The sequence below is a fragment of the Ochlerotatus camptorhynchus genome, unplaced genomic scaffold (assembly GCF_037179485.1).
Source record: "Ochlerotatus camptorhynchus isolate MF236.1 unplaced genomic scaffold, CSIRO-AGI_Acam_v1.1 ptg000149l, whole genome shotgun sequence".
Lineage (NCBI taxonomy): Eukaryota > Metazoa > Arthropoda > Insecta > Diptera > Culicidae > Ochlerotatus > Ochlerotatus camptorhynchus.
Window position 1 is genome coordinate 1,413,257 of NW_027040639.1, and position 17,284 is coordinate 1,430,540.

The 17,284-nt window shown below is 40.8% G+C and overlaps 1 protein-coding gene across 1 annotated transcript; it reads right to left on the reverse strand.

Moving 5' to 3' along the window:
* Positions 1-1,933: 1,933 nt before the first annotated feature.
* On the reverse strand, positions 1,934-17,067 carry Klp68D (kinesin-like protein 68D). Its single transcript, XM_065221779.1, has 4 exons — positions 16,850-17,067; positions 15,982-16,169; positions 5,627-7,322; positions 1,934-2,672 (listed from the first exon to the last, which is right to left on the reverse strand). The coding sequence occupies exons 1-4, from the start codon at positions 16,880-16,882 to the stop codon at positions 2,229-2,231; spliced, it is 2,361 nt and encodes a 786-aa protein (XP_065077851.1). The 5' UTR covers positions 16,883-17,067; the 3' UTR covers positions 1,934-2,228.
* Positions 17,068-17,284: the final 217 nt, after the last annotated feature.

Consider the following 17,284-nt stretch of genomic DNA (forward strand, 5'->3'; position numbering starts at 1 on the left):
AAAAGTAAAAAAATCCATCAAATGGTTAACAGCCTTAGTGTTCTGGCTAGATGCTTTTCCACAGTTATTAATTGAGAGCTTTCGATGCCTGTACCATTTTTGCATTGTGAGGAAAGTACAATCATACTTCTATGCCCAGGAAAGTCGAGACATTTTTCCAACCCGAAAAAACTCCAAAACCGTCCGGGAATCGAACCCAGCCATCTCCAGCATCGGCTTGCTCTGTAGCTGCGCCTTTATCGACTAAGCTAAGGGAGCCTGGGAGATTCAACAGGACGTCTAAAGCAGGGTAGCCCGCGACAAAAAAGGTCAAACGTTCTATGGTTTTTGAAACGGTGCATGCTAGAGTTGCTGCTTCGTTAGACAGAACAAGGTTATGAAAGCTATTCGATACCCCATTGATGTGCGTGAGGCCATGTAGAATTAGCAGCCAATAAAACCGCTTGCTCCACCGGAGTAATCACTGAACTGCAGAGCATAGTCGGTAAATACAATAGCAACGATAGTCCTGAATACTATTCATGCTAAAAATGAGACCTGTCCAAACTTTCTAAACTTGCTTTTTTTTAAATGGCTGTATCGATGAACATGTTTCATTCATTTTGGGTTGAAATTCATAATGATGAATAAAATTGGACTAGAATGATATCATTGCTGAGATCCCGAGAACATGTCCGGCCCGCGGGACACACGTTGGACAGCTCTGCTAGTAGCCCGGCTTGGCGTAGTGATTCTAATCCACAGCTGCTCCGGAGCATCGGAAATGGGTGTCGGATCGATATAACTGTTCCAAAGAGTTGAAACAGCGATTAAGGCACCTTCACCACAGGTTTTCTCACTATTCGAGGCATTACTGAATAAGCCCCTGAGTTTATACCTCAAAACCCAGACACGGGTTTCCCGGAGTTTCAAAATTCACCACAATGGCTGGATTTGTACTCGAAGTCACCAGTTTCGCTCTTAAATTCCTTTGGACTACCCACTAGAAAAACCTGTAACAAAATTTAGCAAGAACATTAATTGAACGAACAATTACCATCAAAGCTTTTGGGGTCTAAGCTCGAATGTTACTGCACTTGCGGTCGAATTTCGCAGGAATTCTTTGTTGTCAAAAACGGAACACTACTGTGGTAGGTACATTCTCCTACCCTACAATTCCTGGTTTCCTAGTTATTAGTAGTGCATTGCCGGAAGGATCAGAGATCAAAAGTTGTCATTATTCGGAAATTCGATACCGAACTGCTTCCTTAGAACATTCTCTACCAGTCAGCCTGCGAACACAAAACCATCGGCAGCAGCACAGAAGCCTTCATCAATTGCACAATATTTTTCTTCTTCTTACTACTAACAACTACTAGGGAAGTCTAAAAGGGTACTTGAATAGGAGAATATGAGTGATTCTAATGCGCTAATGGAATAGAAACAAATGAAAGACCTACAGAAAAGAGCTGCAAAATGCCTAATAATTACGCACTGTTATTGCCACAGTATATTCAGTCGAATAGATTTAGACTTAATTAAAAAAAAATGACAACCGTAGCAAAATATACTGGTAAGGAACACAATCGAACGAATAATTATAAATAGAATGTTAAAGCATTATGTCACCGCCTAAACGCAATATTTCCTAGTATAACAAAAAATAGACTCGTTTGCTAAAACTAAACAAAACAAAGATAACAACCGAAAAAATACATACATCCTATTTACACGAGCTAGTTGAAATCTACCGATGACTCCTAGAAACGAAAACCTTAAGAACGATATAGACACCGTGTACAGATTTTACAGCACTCCTACTAAGCCTACCGATATTTTACTTTCTTCGTCCTACTGAGGAGAAAAAGAACGAACTATGATGATAACGTGTCAATATATGAGCCGCTTCTTAGTGTCTCGTTCCCCGACTATATTAGTTGCCTTTTCCTTAAAATTTTGTTTTGTTACCGTGTGAGTGTTTGCCGATCAAGCCATTTTTCTTAAGCGCACGCATGTGAAACTTTTCCTACATTCAAGCCCGGAAAACCGAATTGTTTTCTCTAGAAAAAAAAGCAACCGAAACCTAATCAATCGAACCTAAAAAACCCAATATTCCTATATGAATCGATGAGCCGTGTGTGTGTTTGTGTGATGATAATTGAGGGAGCAGAGCAAGATAGAGAGGAGGGTAAGGAGGAGGGTTGGTAGAAATATCAAATGAGTACTTCAGTTTCACCTTGGCGCTGGATCTACTTCGGGATCAACCCGCGCGCCTTCGGAAAGGTTGCTGCACTGGCCGGCGGTGCCTTTTTGGCCGCCGTCACTCCGGAATGCGCTCCGAAGGTAGGTGCAGCCGACATTCCACGGTTGTAAATTGACGACCGAGCTCGGCTGGCGACACCGATGGCACCACTACTGCTACTACTGCTCGGAGGAATGCCGTTTGAGGCGGCACTGGCAACACTGATACCACTGCCGGAAGATCCTTCCGAGCCAACGTTGCGACGGGTGATCCTATCCAGGCGCTGTTTCATCATGCTTGCATAGTTGGACTGATCGGTGATGTCGATGTCGTCCTCGGTTTGCATGGCTTCGGCGAGGACAGCCTGCAGCGATGCCGACACCTTTGGATTGGAATACTCGTAGGTCGTACGGAGGGGCATGTCCAGCTCGTAGTTTAAGATGTTTTCGCCCTGAAAAAAGAGACTTAATTAGGTTCACCGTTCACATCACATACTATAGGGTGGCCACTGAACCCTCGAATTTTGTTGTTGTACCTATTTAATTGATTCTCATTCTATTAATCATTATTCTTAATCCATTATCTCGAATATTTCTCATAAAATCTTGATAATTTCTTAAAGCCCGGATTTTTAAAACTTTTCAATAGTACAAAATACCAAAAATTATGTCTAAGATCTAAAAAATAGCAATGACTTAGAGTCTGGAATTTTTAATATTTGTAATGATTTTAGAACCTTAAAAAAATCTCACACATTTTAGAAAATTTCTTCATTTTTGGGATTTTGAATGCACGTTCATAGCACGTTTTCCAAGTTTAAGATCTCACATACCTTACTGTTACACTTTTCTGAAATTTATAGCCCCATAATATTGAACAGTCTTCTAAGATCTTGAAATGTATTCTGGATCGAAGTCTCAGAATGTTAAGATTTTTTGTTAATCCTTGATCTTGAACTTCTGTGCACGAAATCTTGAAAATTTTGAAAATGTTTGAATTTACTAAATTATTTCTTAGGAACTCATCTTAGGATATCTTTGCAAATTTGTCAAGGATTTGCCTATCATCATTCCAAAAAGTCTATGCTCGTGGAGGTCCAACCTTTGGTGTTTTCGAACGTACCATCTACGGTGGAGTGGAGATGGATGACGGTACGTGGAGGAGGCGAATGAAATAGAGATGGGAGATCCGCTCCCGAGCTGTTCACTAAAGTGAGCTGATGACCCGCGGTTCATTTTTTTAGAAACCGCAGCTCATCAGCACACTGTTATCACAAATCTAAACCATTCAATCCGTCACTTATAGCGGAATCTTTCAAAAAAGCACGCATTGCTCCTTTACGCATTGAACAGTCACCGCGTAAACCAAGATGCGCGCGTAATTCAACATGTGCCTACGATTGCACGATCTTAAATTTCTACTGGTATTATCCAATGCATATGTGCTCTTACCTCTCCCCCCATCATTCTCTCGAGCTTATCAGCTCAGCTCCGGATCCGAATCATCGGCTCGAATGATTCACTGACATGACAGCTCTCGGACCCGTCCAGCTCTTCGGACACGATTCTTCACGATTCAGCTCCAGATCCGGATCTGAGCTGATGATCTGGAGCTGATGCCGAGAATAGGGAATCAAGGTGGATTCCGTCCTGAGCGATATTTCACGCGCGGGGCGAGATTTTGCGAATGTACGAGAGGGAGAGAAGTACTAGTTGTCTCTCTCATTCCAACGCAAATTCTGCTCCGCTCCGCTAATGCACGCTCAGATCTGAATACATCATAAGACTTATGATATCAGTTAGCTGATGAGCTGCGTTTCCTAAAAATGAACCACGGGTCATCAGCTGACTTTAATGAATCGGGTCTATAGAACAGCTTGGGAGCCCATCTCTAGATCGGAGCTGATGATCTGGAGCTGAAGCCGAGAATAGTGAGAGAAAATCTGCTGAAGAATTAACATCAGAACTAAAATCTGTATGTAGACTGGATTGCATAGCTTGAGAAAAGGCGTAACATCGTGTAATACCCCGTACAGACCGAGGTACAGACTATGGCTTATATAATGTAATATAGGTTGTCTTGCAATGAGCACTCATGCATCTAGTTTTCACTGGAAATCCTATGTATGAGTGCTTATTGCAAGACAGCCTATATTACATGATATAAGCCAAAGTCTGTACGGGGTATAACATGATGTCGATCATATTATCGCGTGTGACATACACGGAAAGAAAAAAGTATCTAATGTTGGGTTCTTTTCACCCAGGTTGGCAGTTCCGTGCGCCAACTCAATTTAGAATTATAGCGCCTACTCAATTTTGAGTTGTTGTCATTCACTCGCATGTAAACAGGATTACTTACTTTAAAGTTGTTTTCACTCAACGTCATGTTCAAACTACTAAAAATTGAGTTTTACACAACGTACTCAATTTTAACTTGGCGCACGGAACTGTCGAGTTGGGTGAATAGAACTCAATTTTGGTTTGTTTGGCTCTTTTCGTTTTTGACAACAACAAGAGAGCAAGTGAAAGGCATCAACTCAAAAGTAAGTTTAAAGAACTTAACCGTTGGGTAGTTTTGGTTCTCCGTGGTGTAGTTCTCTCGCATACATTTTTTTTTGCTTTTACTGATATGTTTTTTGGCACATTTTGGTTTACGGTTGTTCAGTTGTTCAGTAGCTCTATGGGTTTATGGTCAGTAAAACCCTGTATTTCTTTTCTGATTTTGAATTTGCGTCAAATTTCTATAATTTCAAGGTGAGCTAAAGAGCTGTTCGAAAGAATCGACTCCCTTTAATAAGCTGGACGGGTCTGATCCGCTCAGCCAGATGAGCTATTTTGCCCACCTATAGGAGAACAATGCATCGTCCATACTGCAAAAATTGAGCGACTACGGTGGGCTGGGCACGTCGTAAGAATGTCGGACGACGGCCCAGTGAAAATGGTTCTCTAAACCGATCCAACAGGAACATTTTTCAAGAAATTTTTCAACCCGAAAAAGAACCCTAGACCGGACCGGAAATCAAACCAAGCCACCTCCTGCATAGTTTTGCTTCGGTTATTTCTCCCGTTTTCTGCATTTACAATAAAATTCCGTAACTTTTATCCAGTGACATAAATTTCAGAAATTCAGTGCCAACATTTCAATGGAGCGTAATTGTATTTGTAAACAATGACTTTAGCCGTCGATTTCTCGCAAATAGAAGCTTACCCCTCCAAATTAACAATGCTAGCTGGTAGAGGGAACATTTATCTTACCACCATCATTAATTTTCATGAGTGAGCTTTTATTCGCGAGAAATCGACGAATGTACAATTACGCCCCTTTGAAATGTTGGGCACCCGTTAAAAACCGGTAATTTAGTTTCTTTAACTCAGTGGCCACCCTGATACGAAGAAAACCTACCTTATATCGCACGGCATCCGGTGCGTTGGATTTGATCATGTGCAGCGCATACTCGGACATCGGCCGCCGCCTGTTCATATCGGCCACCGGCCGTGGCACCATCTGGTGGTTGCTCAAAATCATGTTGCTATTGAGATACCACTCCTCCGCTTCGTCATCGTACTTGGCCTGGGTGTACAGCCGTGACTTGACCTCCGCCGGGACGAAATTATCAATTATCAACAGCAAACGCTTCAGTTCCTTGATCAGCTCGTTCTGGGTCATTTCCAGCTCTCGCCGATCACGATTGTGCTCGTCCTTGGTGTCTTGCAGTTCCTGCTTCAAAGCCATACACTTTGCGTAGCATTTCTTCAACTTGCGGGTCTTCAGTTCCACTTCCTGCTGCAGGGAGGTGAATGTCTCTCGAATTTCCATGGTAGACTCCTCGTGCAGTTCCAGCTGCTGTTGCATCTCAATCTCACGCTTCTTACGTTCGGCAATTTCACCCATCTTCTTTTCCAATTCCATCTGACGCTCGGTATAAGTATCCAATATGTTTTTGCCGCCCTTTACGAGTTGGTTCTCCAGTTCCTGCAGTTTGCCTGCTAGAGTGCACGTCACCTCTTGCTCCTTCATCAAAGCTTCCTGCGCTTTGGCATCCAGTTCGCTAAAGTCCTGTTCATTCTCCTTCTCGTCTTCTTCTTCCTCGACATCCGAATCAGACTTTTCGTCCGATTCTTCCAAACTTTCATCCCGCTTAATAGTCTTTTGCTTAACTTTCTTAACCTTTGGTACGGACTTCTCTCGGTTCTGACGTTCGGTAATAAGCTTCCGTAGGCGAGCGATCTCCTCTTGATACTCGCGCAGCTTCGTATCCTGTGGATCCTCGTTCATGACTGGCTTATTCTCGATCGTCTTAGCCCGATTGGCATAACGCAGGGTTGTCAACGTTTCATTATAGTTATACTCCGAAGGGCCAATATTGGCAATCATAATAGTTTTGGAATTGCCACCTAGTGAGTCCTGTAGCAGGCGGGTTAGTTTGGAATCACGATACGGAATATGTGGCGATTTTTCTGCCAAAGCCGAAATCACGTTTCCCAACGACGATAGCGCCCGGTTGATCTTGCTGGCTTCTTTCAACCGTTCCGCCGTGGCTCCCGACTTCGATTGACGTTCGCTACCAGCCAAATCGATTAGGTTCAACTTTCCCACTTTGACTAGAGTTGACCCGACTTCGCACATTTCGATCTTGATCAGGAAAATTGCATGCGATCTCGAACTGTGCTCGTTCATGTTGGTGAATCCAACGGTCCGATTCTTGTTTCCCATGTGCATGACGTGGATCATGTCCACTACGCTCTTGCAAAGCACCGAATGCAAGTTCGGTACCACAATTCCACCCTCACGTTCGCGCAGTTCCAGTGGTGAGGTCGAGTTCGGTTTCAGCAAATCTCGCAATTCTTCCATGTAGATTTCGAGATAGGAAACCGCTACCAAAAAGTTCATATTCTGCGACCGATTGATGTGGGCCCATATCTGCTCGAATGCACGGGGAATGATACCGCACTGTTCGGGGTCATTCTTGATGCCTTCCATGGTGTGCGTTTTGCCGGTGCCCGTTTGGCCGTAGGCAAAGACGCACCCGTTGAAGCCCTCCATCACGGAGTAGACTAGGGGACGGACGACTTCATCGTACACCTGTTGCTGGGTGGAGCTGGAAGAAGTAAATCGGGTGTTAGATTATTTAGTCGCAATTTTATGGATTAAGTATAATATAGAAGGAAAGGTCAAAAATGCCCTTGACGCCGAGATGTGTTGCCTGCACAGTACGTAAGTTGAATGACTCCCAGATCTTTTACCTTTCTTCAGATTAAGGTGGAATTCAGATCAAAAAATTAAAAAATGCTATCAAGTACGGTGCATCTATTCAACATCAGCTATGTTGTAACAACGTCACCAAGAATTGCGGTAAGAAACTTCGAGAGGTAAGATATCTTTAGTTCACATAATATGATAAGAATATTTAAGAAAATATATGGAATAGGGATAATATCGACAATTATAAATGCATGTCCATTTGCTCTTCACATTAAATACCCTAAGGAAGTGAATGATATTGTCATAAAAAGTTGGATAGAATCACCTTCGGTATTCGCTGTGCTATTAAGCACTGTGCTGATGAGACCGATGCTTAAGATGTAGAAGGCTTAAGATTTGATATCCGAAACGTACCAGCTCACGTCTTTGGCAATCATAACAAATGTCGTGAATATTTTTGTGCCAAAGAAACACTGGATGATGAAAACTACATTCCTCCGCTTACCAAATGTGATGTGCTATCGAAAATTCAAAAGATAGTTGATGCTGTGGCCGCAAAAGCAGAATTTTTGAACTATAATAAAACCAGCAATCTGTAAGTATATAAAAGCTGTGTGGCATATTCTGCCTCCTGCTTTGCGTGTAACAACTTGGTTTTAGAAGGATAATTTCTTATAATTGTTGATATAACATTTTTGTTCCATTTTTGCTACGACTTTCTATACACTTTTTTTTTAGCGTTTTATTGAGTTATCTTTAACTAGCCCTAACTTAAATATAGTTTTTAAAAAGAAGTTTTTATGTATATTCTTAGTGTTGCTTCAATGAATATCCATACATTAAACACATTTCAGGGCTGAAAATGTCTTCAGCAGGCTGTGTAAGTTCAATATGGGAAAAAGGCTGAACATTATGAGCAGACGATCATACCAGAGGAGGGTATGGATCACCGTGTTGCATCATAATGAAGGATATAATTGGCATTATGAAGTTTGAAAAAATTCGCCGGATGTTCTCTAGGTAACATTTTCAACCAGTTGATTGTGTATAAGGCGAAGCTGAAAGAAGCTACCACGAAATCAAAAAGCCGGTCTGAGTATGCAAGAAAACCAGCCAAGCTGAGTGAAGTCGATCGAGATTATGGTCCACAAGCGATTGAAGCAGCTGAGAGAGTTCAGAACTTTGAAAACATGGGAACTAATGTGATTCTAAGGTATCAGGTAATTATCAATTAATACGATCATCCACTCTGTTTATGTATCATCGAATTTTGTATTTTTTTACAGCTCACCTCTGAATCTCAAGACAAAATTCATCGAGATCTCACAATTCCCGAGTTGGAGGAATTTGCTAAAGGGCGTATTCTTTCTGCATTTTTTGCTGACATTTTATGGTCAACACCGCAGACCTTGGCTAAAAAATGTGATAACATTTTGTTGACCACGAATACTTGGAACTACATTAAGCAAAACAGGACTATCATTGGACCGATTACAGAGTATCTGAAAGTGGATCATGGATACGAAATGGGAGGCAGCCGAATTTTCATTGACAAGTGTCATAGCTTTTTGTGTTGCATACCAGATGGTAGAGAATATCAATGTTTTGAATTACATTTTTATATTATTATCCTGCTTTTCAGCTGTTTCCGATACCACTGGAGAAATTCTATTAGTAAAGAAAAAAGACGGTGAAGTAGTTTTGGATAGGAAAACGTTTTGCGAGGCACAAACCGCACTGCATGTTTGCAACCTTGGGAAGGCTGTGTGCCTTTTCGTTAATTCGAATAATCTACACGACTTTTTTTTACCAAGGAAGTGGTTAAAGATGACTCTTATTTTTCTGAAAATGTTAAGAACAAAATCGTTAAGTTTTTTGACCAATTTTTGTCACTAAAAATTGTCGAAGATGCCACTTTTATTAAATGCTGATATTTACGAATGTTTTAAGTGTGTATATATATTTTTTTTGATGGTCTGTGTATTGATAACTACCGAATAAACTTTATGGCCGGATAAGATGTAATCTAAGTGATTTTGAAATAAAGAGTAAATATTATCTGAAAATCACATATTGAACAAGCTTATACACAAAAAAATGCCATTATTATCTGTTCTCTCATCAAACATAACAATATCGTCGAAGGAGCATTATTGAAATTGCTGCTTCTTTCGGACTTCGGATCCACAAATTATAGATTAGACCATAACCGAAAACTTGAATTTGTCCTATGGTGTTCGGTGTGTCTATACTAGCATTAATGTAAACTAAATACTTATTCCTATTAGTTAGGACCCGTCCATTTACAACTCTATTTTAAGTTTTTTTTCAACCCTTTTTTCTCTAACAAATCCGAGATATAAGTACACAGAGGGGGATCCCGTGGCGTAGTTGGCTACACGTTTGCTTCTCAAGTGGATGGTCATGAGTTAGATTTCCATACCCCCCCCCCCCCACCAAGGTAGTATCCAGCTATAGAAGCGGTTGGTAGCATTGGTAGCAGTACGGAAAACAAGATCGACGGAAAATAAATCAAAGGAAAAAAAGTCAGTAAATAATGCAATTTTGAAAAATAAGAAAATGCTGAACTCAATTCCCCCGATAAATAATAAACCCTTACGTAATAAGTACATGACCCCTTACATGTATGAATTTAGTTGAATCTGAAGTTTACACTTGCCCTGAAGTTTTTAGAAAAAAATATAGTTAAACTTAAAACTGCAAAATTACAATACTTCCCCCCTTTATAAAGAGAAACACTAATTTACTGTATGTATTGGTACTCCTGCACCAAAACCAATACATACGTTCAAATCATTTATGCATACTTATACATACAAAAGCTAAATCCAATCTGATTTGCACCTTAAAAGTGATTAATGGACATTTCGCAGGGCTAACAGTCACAAATGGCCCCCACCAAGGCGGATAATCAAAGGTGTCACCGAAGAAGTGTTAGTTTGTTCATGCAAATGAACTAAGACGATTATATATGGCAAATTTTTCAATCATCAATACTCGTCGTGTTTATTCGCTAAATTCACATCACTTGCGTAGGAAATCAATTTGGCAAGGCATATGTGACCAGCATACACTTTCTGGTCGTATGAAAAAGGTTCCAATCTGTCCAAACCCTCCGCAAGCTTTTTTGTTTTGGCACTGTTTATGGCAAAATAGTGAACTTTGCATGAACACTGACGGCAAATAACTCACAACCACCGTCTTGGGCCCAAGGTTGCAAAGACTCATTTCAGCTAAAATAATGTTCTTCGGAATAATAAAACCAAAAGATGGTATGATGGCATGTTTTACTTGTAACTTACAAGAAGAGGTTACAAAGTATGCGTTGGAAACATAAAACCTGTAAATTTTGCTTTCTATGAGTCACAATCAGCGATTTGCTGATCGCTGAGTGAGTGAGTGAGTGAGTGAGTGAGTTTGTGAAAAATCGCTGATTGTGACTCTCATGAAGTGAAATAAACAGGTTTAATATGTCAAACACATTCTTTGCAACCTCTTCTTGTATCCTACCAATTCAAATTTTGATCATGGCATCTAATTATTTTATAATTTAGAAAAACATTGTTTTAGCTGAAATGAGTCTTTGCAACCTTGCTTGGGCCCCCACCAACTGTCTAACCCCAAGCGAAGACAACATATCAAGAAGACTGGCAACTCTTCCGTCTTAGCGGTGCCGGTGGTGTAGTGGTAAGCGTGATTACCTCTCACCCCAGCAGGTCTGGGTTCAATCCCAGTCGGCCCCGCAGGGATGTTCTGAGGCATAACATCTCTGATCACGCCTTCCTTTGGTTGGTCCCCGGTTCATGAGTTGATGGGTCGATAGGTAAGGTTCAGGTGTGGGAGCTGCCTTCCTGGCATCGGTAGCATTGGTGCTTAGCACGGAAAACAAGATCGATGAAAAAAAATTCCGTCTTCTCATACAACCGCTATGAGATAGGCACAATCACGTCATCTATCGCTCAAAGGTAAATGATCTAAACGAATTTGATAGAAAAGATTTCAACCTCATTTTTATATTCGTTGCCTCCAGCTTCGCTCGAACGCAGCGCTGTATCTGTCGTTTGGATTTTGGCAAAGTTGTCAGTTTTTTTTACGTAGTATTACCAACAATCAATACGAAACTAACGATTTTAAATTGGCTTACTACTTGACTAGCCTATTGGTCCCAAGCAAACGATTAACGTACCCCATTCTTCTCGAAATTCTAGTACTACACAATATTTGTTTTGATTCGCTATGAAAGTTTGACAGATAAAATGAGGGGTTAGTGGATTTTCCTATGTTTCGAGGGGTGAATCGATTAGCTTGGGACCGAAGATAGTACCAGAGCTGAGCCAAAAAGTTGAGCACGATTCTTCGGGACCTACTAGTCTTAGAGTTACCTCTATGGTATTACATCTTTCGGCAACATATTGGGGGTGCAATTTCAAAACTGACCGCATTACGAAAAGTGGTAAGGTTTTGTCAATAGCGGATGGATTTAATTCTTCAATAGGTCACTATTGAAAATTGCACAAATGTCCAACTGTTGCAATAGTGATCTAAATTATAACAGATTGCCTGCAAACAACGCTTTCCCTAACACAGATTTCAAAATTGAATTCCATCTGGAAATTTACAGCCCGGTCAGGTCAAGCTGGTTCATCTCCCATAGCTGCCAGTCTTCTGGATATGAAGTTTATGCAACTTGGCAATCGCGATGACATTTTAGATTATCGAAGGCTGCTGACAAGTCGCTGTGTATAAAGTCTCTTTGATCCGTTTTATCCCTTTCTACGATGTCAGACAATGATATTAGAACGACCGGTTGTGTTTGCTTCCCTTTTCGGGTACAGGGAACATGTGTGCAAATTTCCAACTAGATGGAAATGTACCACTCGAGATGGACATTCAAAGTAGATGATGCAACCGTATCAGCACCGACATATAATTCTGATTTATGCCCGAAAATCGTAAACGGCCGATTTAAATGTGCAGTGATCCGAACTGTCAAAACCATAGGACTTTTTGAATTATACCTTGTACAGACATACAAAGTACACTGTTGTACCATAGAGGTAACTCTAAGACCACTGGGTCCCGAAGAAAATCATTATTATTTTTGGCTCACTCAGTACCAGAACAACGGTCCCAAGCAGTCCCAAGCTATTTCACTCACCCCTGCATGTTCTGCATGAATCCACACACCCCTGATGTTATCTGTCAAACTTTCATAGCGAATCAAAACAAACATAGTGTAGTAATAGAATTTCAACTAGAATAGGGTACGTTAATCGTTTGCTTGGGACCAATAGGCTACTAAAGTGGTGAGCCAATTTAAAATCGTTAGTTTCGTATTGATTGTTGGTTGTACTACCGTTGTATTTCTTTAAGCTAGTACCTCAAATTGTACCTTTTGAGGTACTCGATTAAAGGAGTACAACGTACAACGGTACTGCTTTGTATGTCTGTCAATGGTATTAGATAAAAATAATTTGTCCAGAATAGATCAGACACGAACCAATTCATAACTTTTTCATGCGGTTTCATGGCTTAGCTAAATATTTCCCGCGAACATGGAGCCAGATTTCAGTAGTGTGATTTGATTAGAAATTTTATGCAATTGCCGGAAGTCGTGCTTACTACGGACTCCACAAAACCCTGAGGTCGGGTAAAATTCATCCCCGTACTAAATGTACCATGTACAAGACGCTGATAAGACCGGTAGTTCTCTACGGGGTCGAGACGTGGACGATGCTCGAGGAGGACCTGGGTAAGCACTGGGTGTTTTCGAACGACGAGTCTTTATGACCATCTTTGGCGGGGTGTGTGAGAACGGTGTATGGAGGAGAAGGATGAACCACGAGCTGACGCAACTCTATGGCGAATCCAGTATCCAGAAAGTCGCGAAAGCTGGACGGTTACGATGGGCGGGACACGTTGTAAGTATGCCGCAAAAATTGTGTTTGCCTCAAATCCGCAGCGGAGCACATCGAGCAAGGTGGTTAGACCAAGTGGAGCGAAATCTAGGAAGTGTGGGACGGTCAAGAAACTGGTCAAGCCACGAACCGACTTGTTGGCGTAACATTGTGACGCAGGTGCAATCCTGAGGGACGTTGGACCAGGAAAAAAAGTAGAAGGGTCTGTGCCTAGGGGCACGAACGGAAGCTTGACGTAGGACCGCTAGTGGACGGAATAAATGTGAAGAGCATTTAGTTCTTTTAAGTGAACAATTATCTATTATCTCAACTCTTTCCGTTTTTGAATTGTAGGCGTATCAAATTTGTAGTAATGTTTTTCAATTAGAATCAATCAAAATCACTTGCCCCCTGCATCCAAGTTTGGTTACAAGATTACAATTCTGGAGAGCATTTGGTGTGGTCGTTGGGGGCTTGTGGTTCTGAATATGGACAAACAAGCACAGATAAATTATATTCCAACTCTTTACTGATGTAAGCTTGATGGTCCTGAAAAGGGTCGTTTTATTGAAGAGGACATCCATGGCCACTTACGCTTGGCGTGTTTAGTGTAGGTGACAGCATCATGGACCTCATTTTCCAGGAAAACCTTCAGCACACCTCGTAGATCAGACCGGAGATACGTTTGACACCACCACGGCGAGCCAGACGACCGACGGCGGTTATCTCGAAGAACTTTGCGATGACGCTTGGCGCCTCCTTTACCAGACCTTTTCCTCCTTTGCCACGACCAGTCAATTGTTGCTTGTTAGGTGTGAAGGAGTGGACTAGCCACCACCTTCCTACTGCTGCTATTGCTGTTCACCACGCCGTCCGAAGCGAAAATGAGCTAATGCCATACAGCAGCGCTCTTTTATATCTTTTTCAGGTTAAATCAGAATGATGTGTAACCAAGGTATAAAAGCTACAAAGACTCCTCCCATTATGAGTAGTTTGCTATCAAGTAGCGACACTGGCTCTTTTCCTTTTGCGTACACGGCGAATGAGAACGACCCAAATTTGAGTTTAGTTCACTCATAATCGCCAAAAGTGCAGGAACTCAGCGATGAGTAAATTTGTCTCATAGTTTCCTGTGGAAAACCTAAAAAATCTGCCAGAAACCTTGGTGGGCAATTTAAGCATTATGAGCTTTTTTTGTTGTAAATTTAATGTGTTTTAATATTAACACTATTTTAAAGATATTCGATAACTATTGGTAGTATTTTGGAAAATACTTATTTTTTTTCAATAATTCATAACTTTTTAAATTATCATTTGCCCAGCAAATACACAGTGTCAGTAGGTATTACTTTATCTAAGCTACAAAATAAATATAAAAAATAATTTAAAAAAATATGCATTTTGAGTAATTTTAATTTTTTTTTGTTAAATGACATGTTGGACAATAACAAACAACTGTGCAAAGTTTCATCATAATCGTAAAAGTTCGATCCGAAACGATTTGCGAATCTGTGTGGAACTGATCAAGAGAATATTGATCTCACCAATTTCAAAGAATTTTGACACAGCTTTTCTAAGCACCTGTCACAATTTCCTAATAAATTGATCATGATGTTTATCACAGAAACTGGCCTCAACTGTTAAGGAGATTAGTTTAAAAAGATATAAAACTCCAATGTAAACTTTTAATTTTATTGGTCTTAATTTCTAAGAAAAAAATAGTTACATTCGGCCGCAACTTACAATGAAATTGATCACAATATATAACGAAATTTTCAATGTCAATTGATATCATTAACAAATAACAATAGGCAGACATTCAAACAAATATTTCTGTTGCTTCTAATGAAAAAGGTTATAATTTTGACGAAAATTTGGCGTAAGTTCTAACGGAAATTTTCACACGCAACAAAATCTCACCCTTATACCCTGGACAGACTATGACTTATATCATGTAATATAGGCTGGCTTGCAATGAGCACTCATACATCTAGTTTTCACAGGAAATCCTATATATGAGTGTTCATTGCAAGCCAGCCTATATTACATGATATAAGCCATAGTCTGTCCGGGATATTACTTGAAAAAAAAAACCTTTTTTCCGTATCAAATAATATAGCAAACGAAATATTCATACATCTAAGAGAAATTTGTGTTACTATTAATTTCATCTACAGTATATTTAAAGTTTTGCCACACCTCATTGTATTTAGCAGTAAAATTAGCTGAGACATAATCACATGTATATATTCAAAGTGTTTTTATGTTACTTCATACGCGAAGTTTGCGATTTTCAGAGTTGGTTGGAAATGCAATCTAACATGAAGCTTTAGTGTGATAATTTATTAGCTAGACAATGGTCTTTAGGGTAGGTAGATAGATCCGTTAGAGTACGGCAGTATGAAAATTGAATAGAAGTTTGAAAATGAGCGAAGGGCCATTAATGCGACAGTGCAAGTCAAACGCACACTCTTTGCCTAACCCGTACGATGTACGCGGAGATTTGAAGTATGTCTGTAGATTTGACGAACGAAATTAAACTTAAATATTTTTGGAACAATTTCAGGTGAATTAAAATATTGCAGTTTGAAGGTTGACTTATCAACTCTAACGCAATCTACTCGGCGACTAACTCACCTCCAATCGTACACCGCATCGTAGGTGAACATTTTCTTGTTTTCCCGTGATGTTTCATTGCAATTTACTATCTCGATAACGCCACGACTGGGGTAGACGTCGACCACCCGCTGGAAGTTGCCCGCTTGTTCCTTGTTGTTGAGCGGCCGACAGCGCACCACCACCTGTACGCACTCATTTTTCGCGCCCTGTGTGGAAGAAAAGGTAACATAAGTAAGACGGAAGGAGCAGCAAAGGAAAACCACGGCAAAGACAGAAAAAATGAAGTCATCTGATTATAAAAAAAAGAGAAAAGCTGTGGTTGAGTTTTTCCTTTCTGTGACGTGGGGAGGTCGGGGTGTGTATGCGTTCTTCAGAAACTTCCCCACGAGAAACGCAAATTTAAAGTGGAGCAGTAACATTCTGACGTCATTTCGTGTTATGATTAAGTTGAGTTGAAAAGAAAATTCCATTCACAGTTTGCTCTGCATTCCCCTAAAATCAGTCTCGTAGAATTGATAATGACGTCTGGTGCGGGCTCAGCCATCGCACTGGCACGGCAAGCGATTCACTTTCATTATTCAACTTTTCATAACATTTTGATGTATGGTTTGTTCCAGTCGATTGGGCCGCGTTTCTGCCGTGCAGGAAAAAAGAGCATTGCATTGATGCAATCGAGATGATGATGCACAAACACACGACTGAGCCCCCCGAAAAAAAGGTTGTGCAATTTTTGTTTGCCGTATCGGCAATATCTAATCATCTTCTTCCCGACGTCTCTATGAAAATGTTCATCTATTTTTCTCTCATATTTTTTTTCACTTGACACTGCCAAGCAGCCCAGCCTGACTTTGAGGAGGAGTCTCAAGGCTGCAGAAAATCGACTTACCGCGGCGCTCTTCAGCTTGGCGCTACGACTCATCGTCCTATCCGGCCAGATTTACACCACTTTACACCGGAAACACTGGTTTGGATGGAAATTTTCCCGATTTTTCGCAGATTTTCACGGAAAACAGCACATCTTGATGACTAGACTCGAACTTTTGTTTGGATTATCGATTCAGCTGGTTTCCAACGCAAAACAACACAGCAGAACGAAACGACGACGACGAGTGAGTGGTGAGTGCTCCCAACCCGAAACGAGAGCGCACACACCCACTCTGGCTTCTCTATGGCTATCGAGTATGGTGGGGTGGGTTGTTTGTGCTCACTACATAGGGTAGGACAGGCAAAACCGCACTCCTGGGGTAAAGAGGCCCCGTGTGGTTTTTCATAGCTTTTCCATTATCAATTCGTGCAGCATTAGAAGTTCAGTAATTAAATT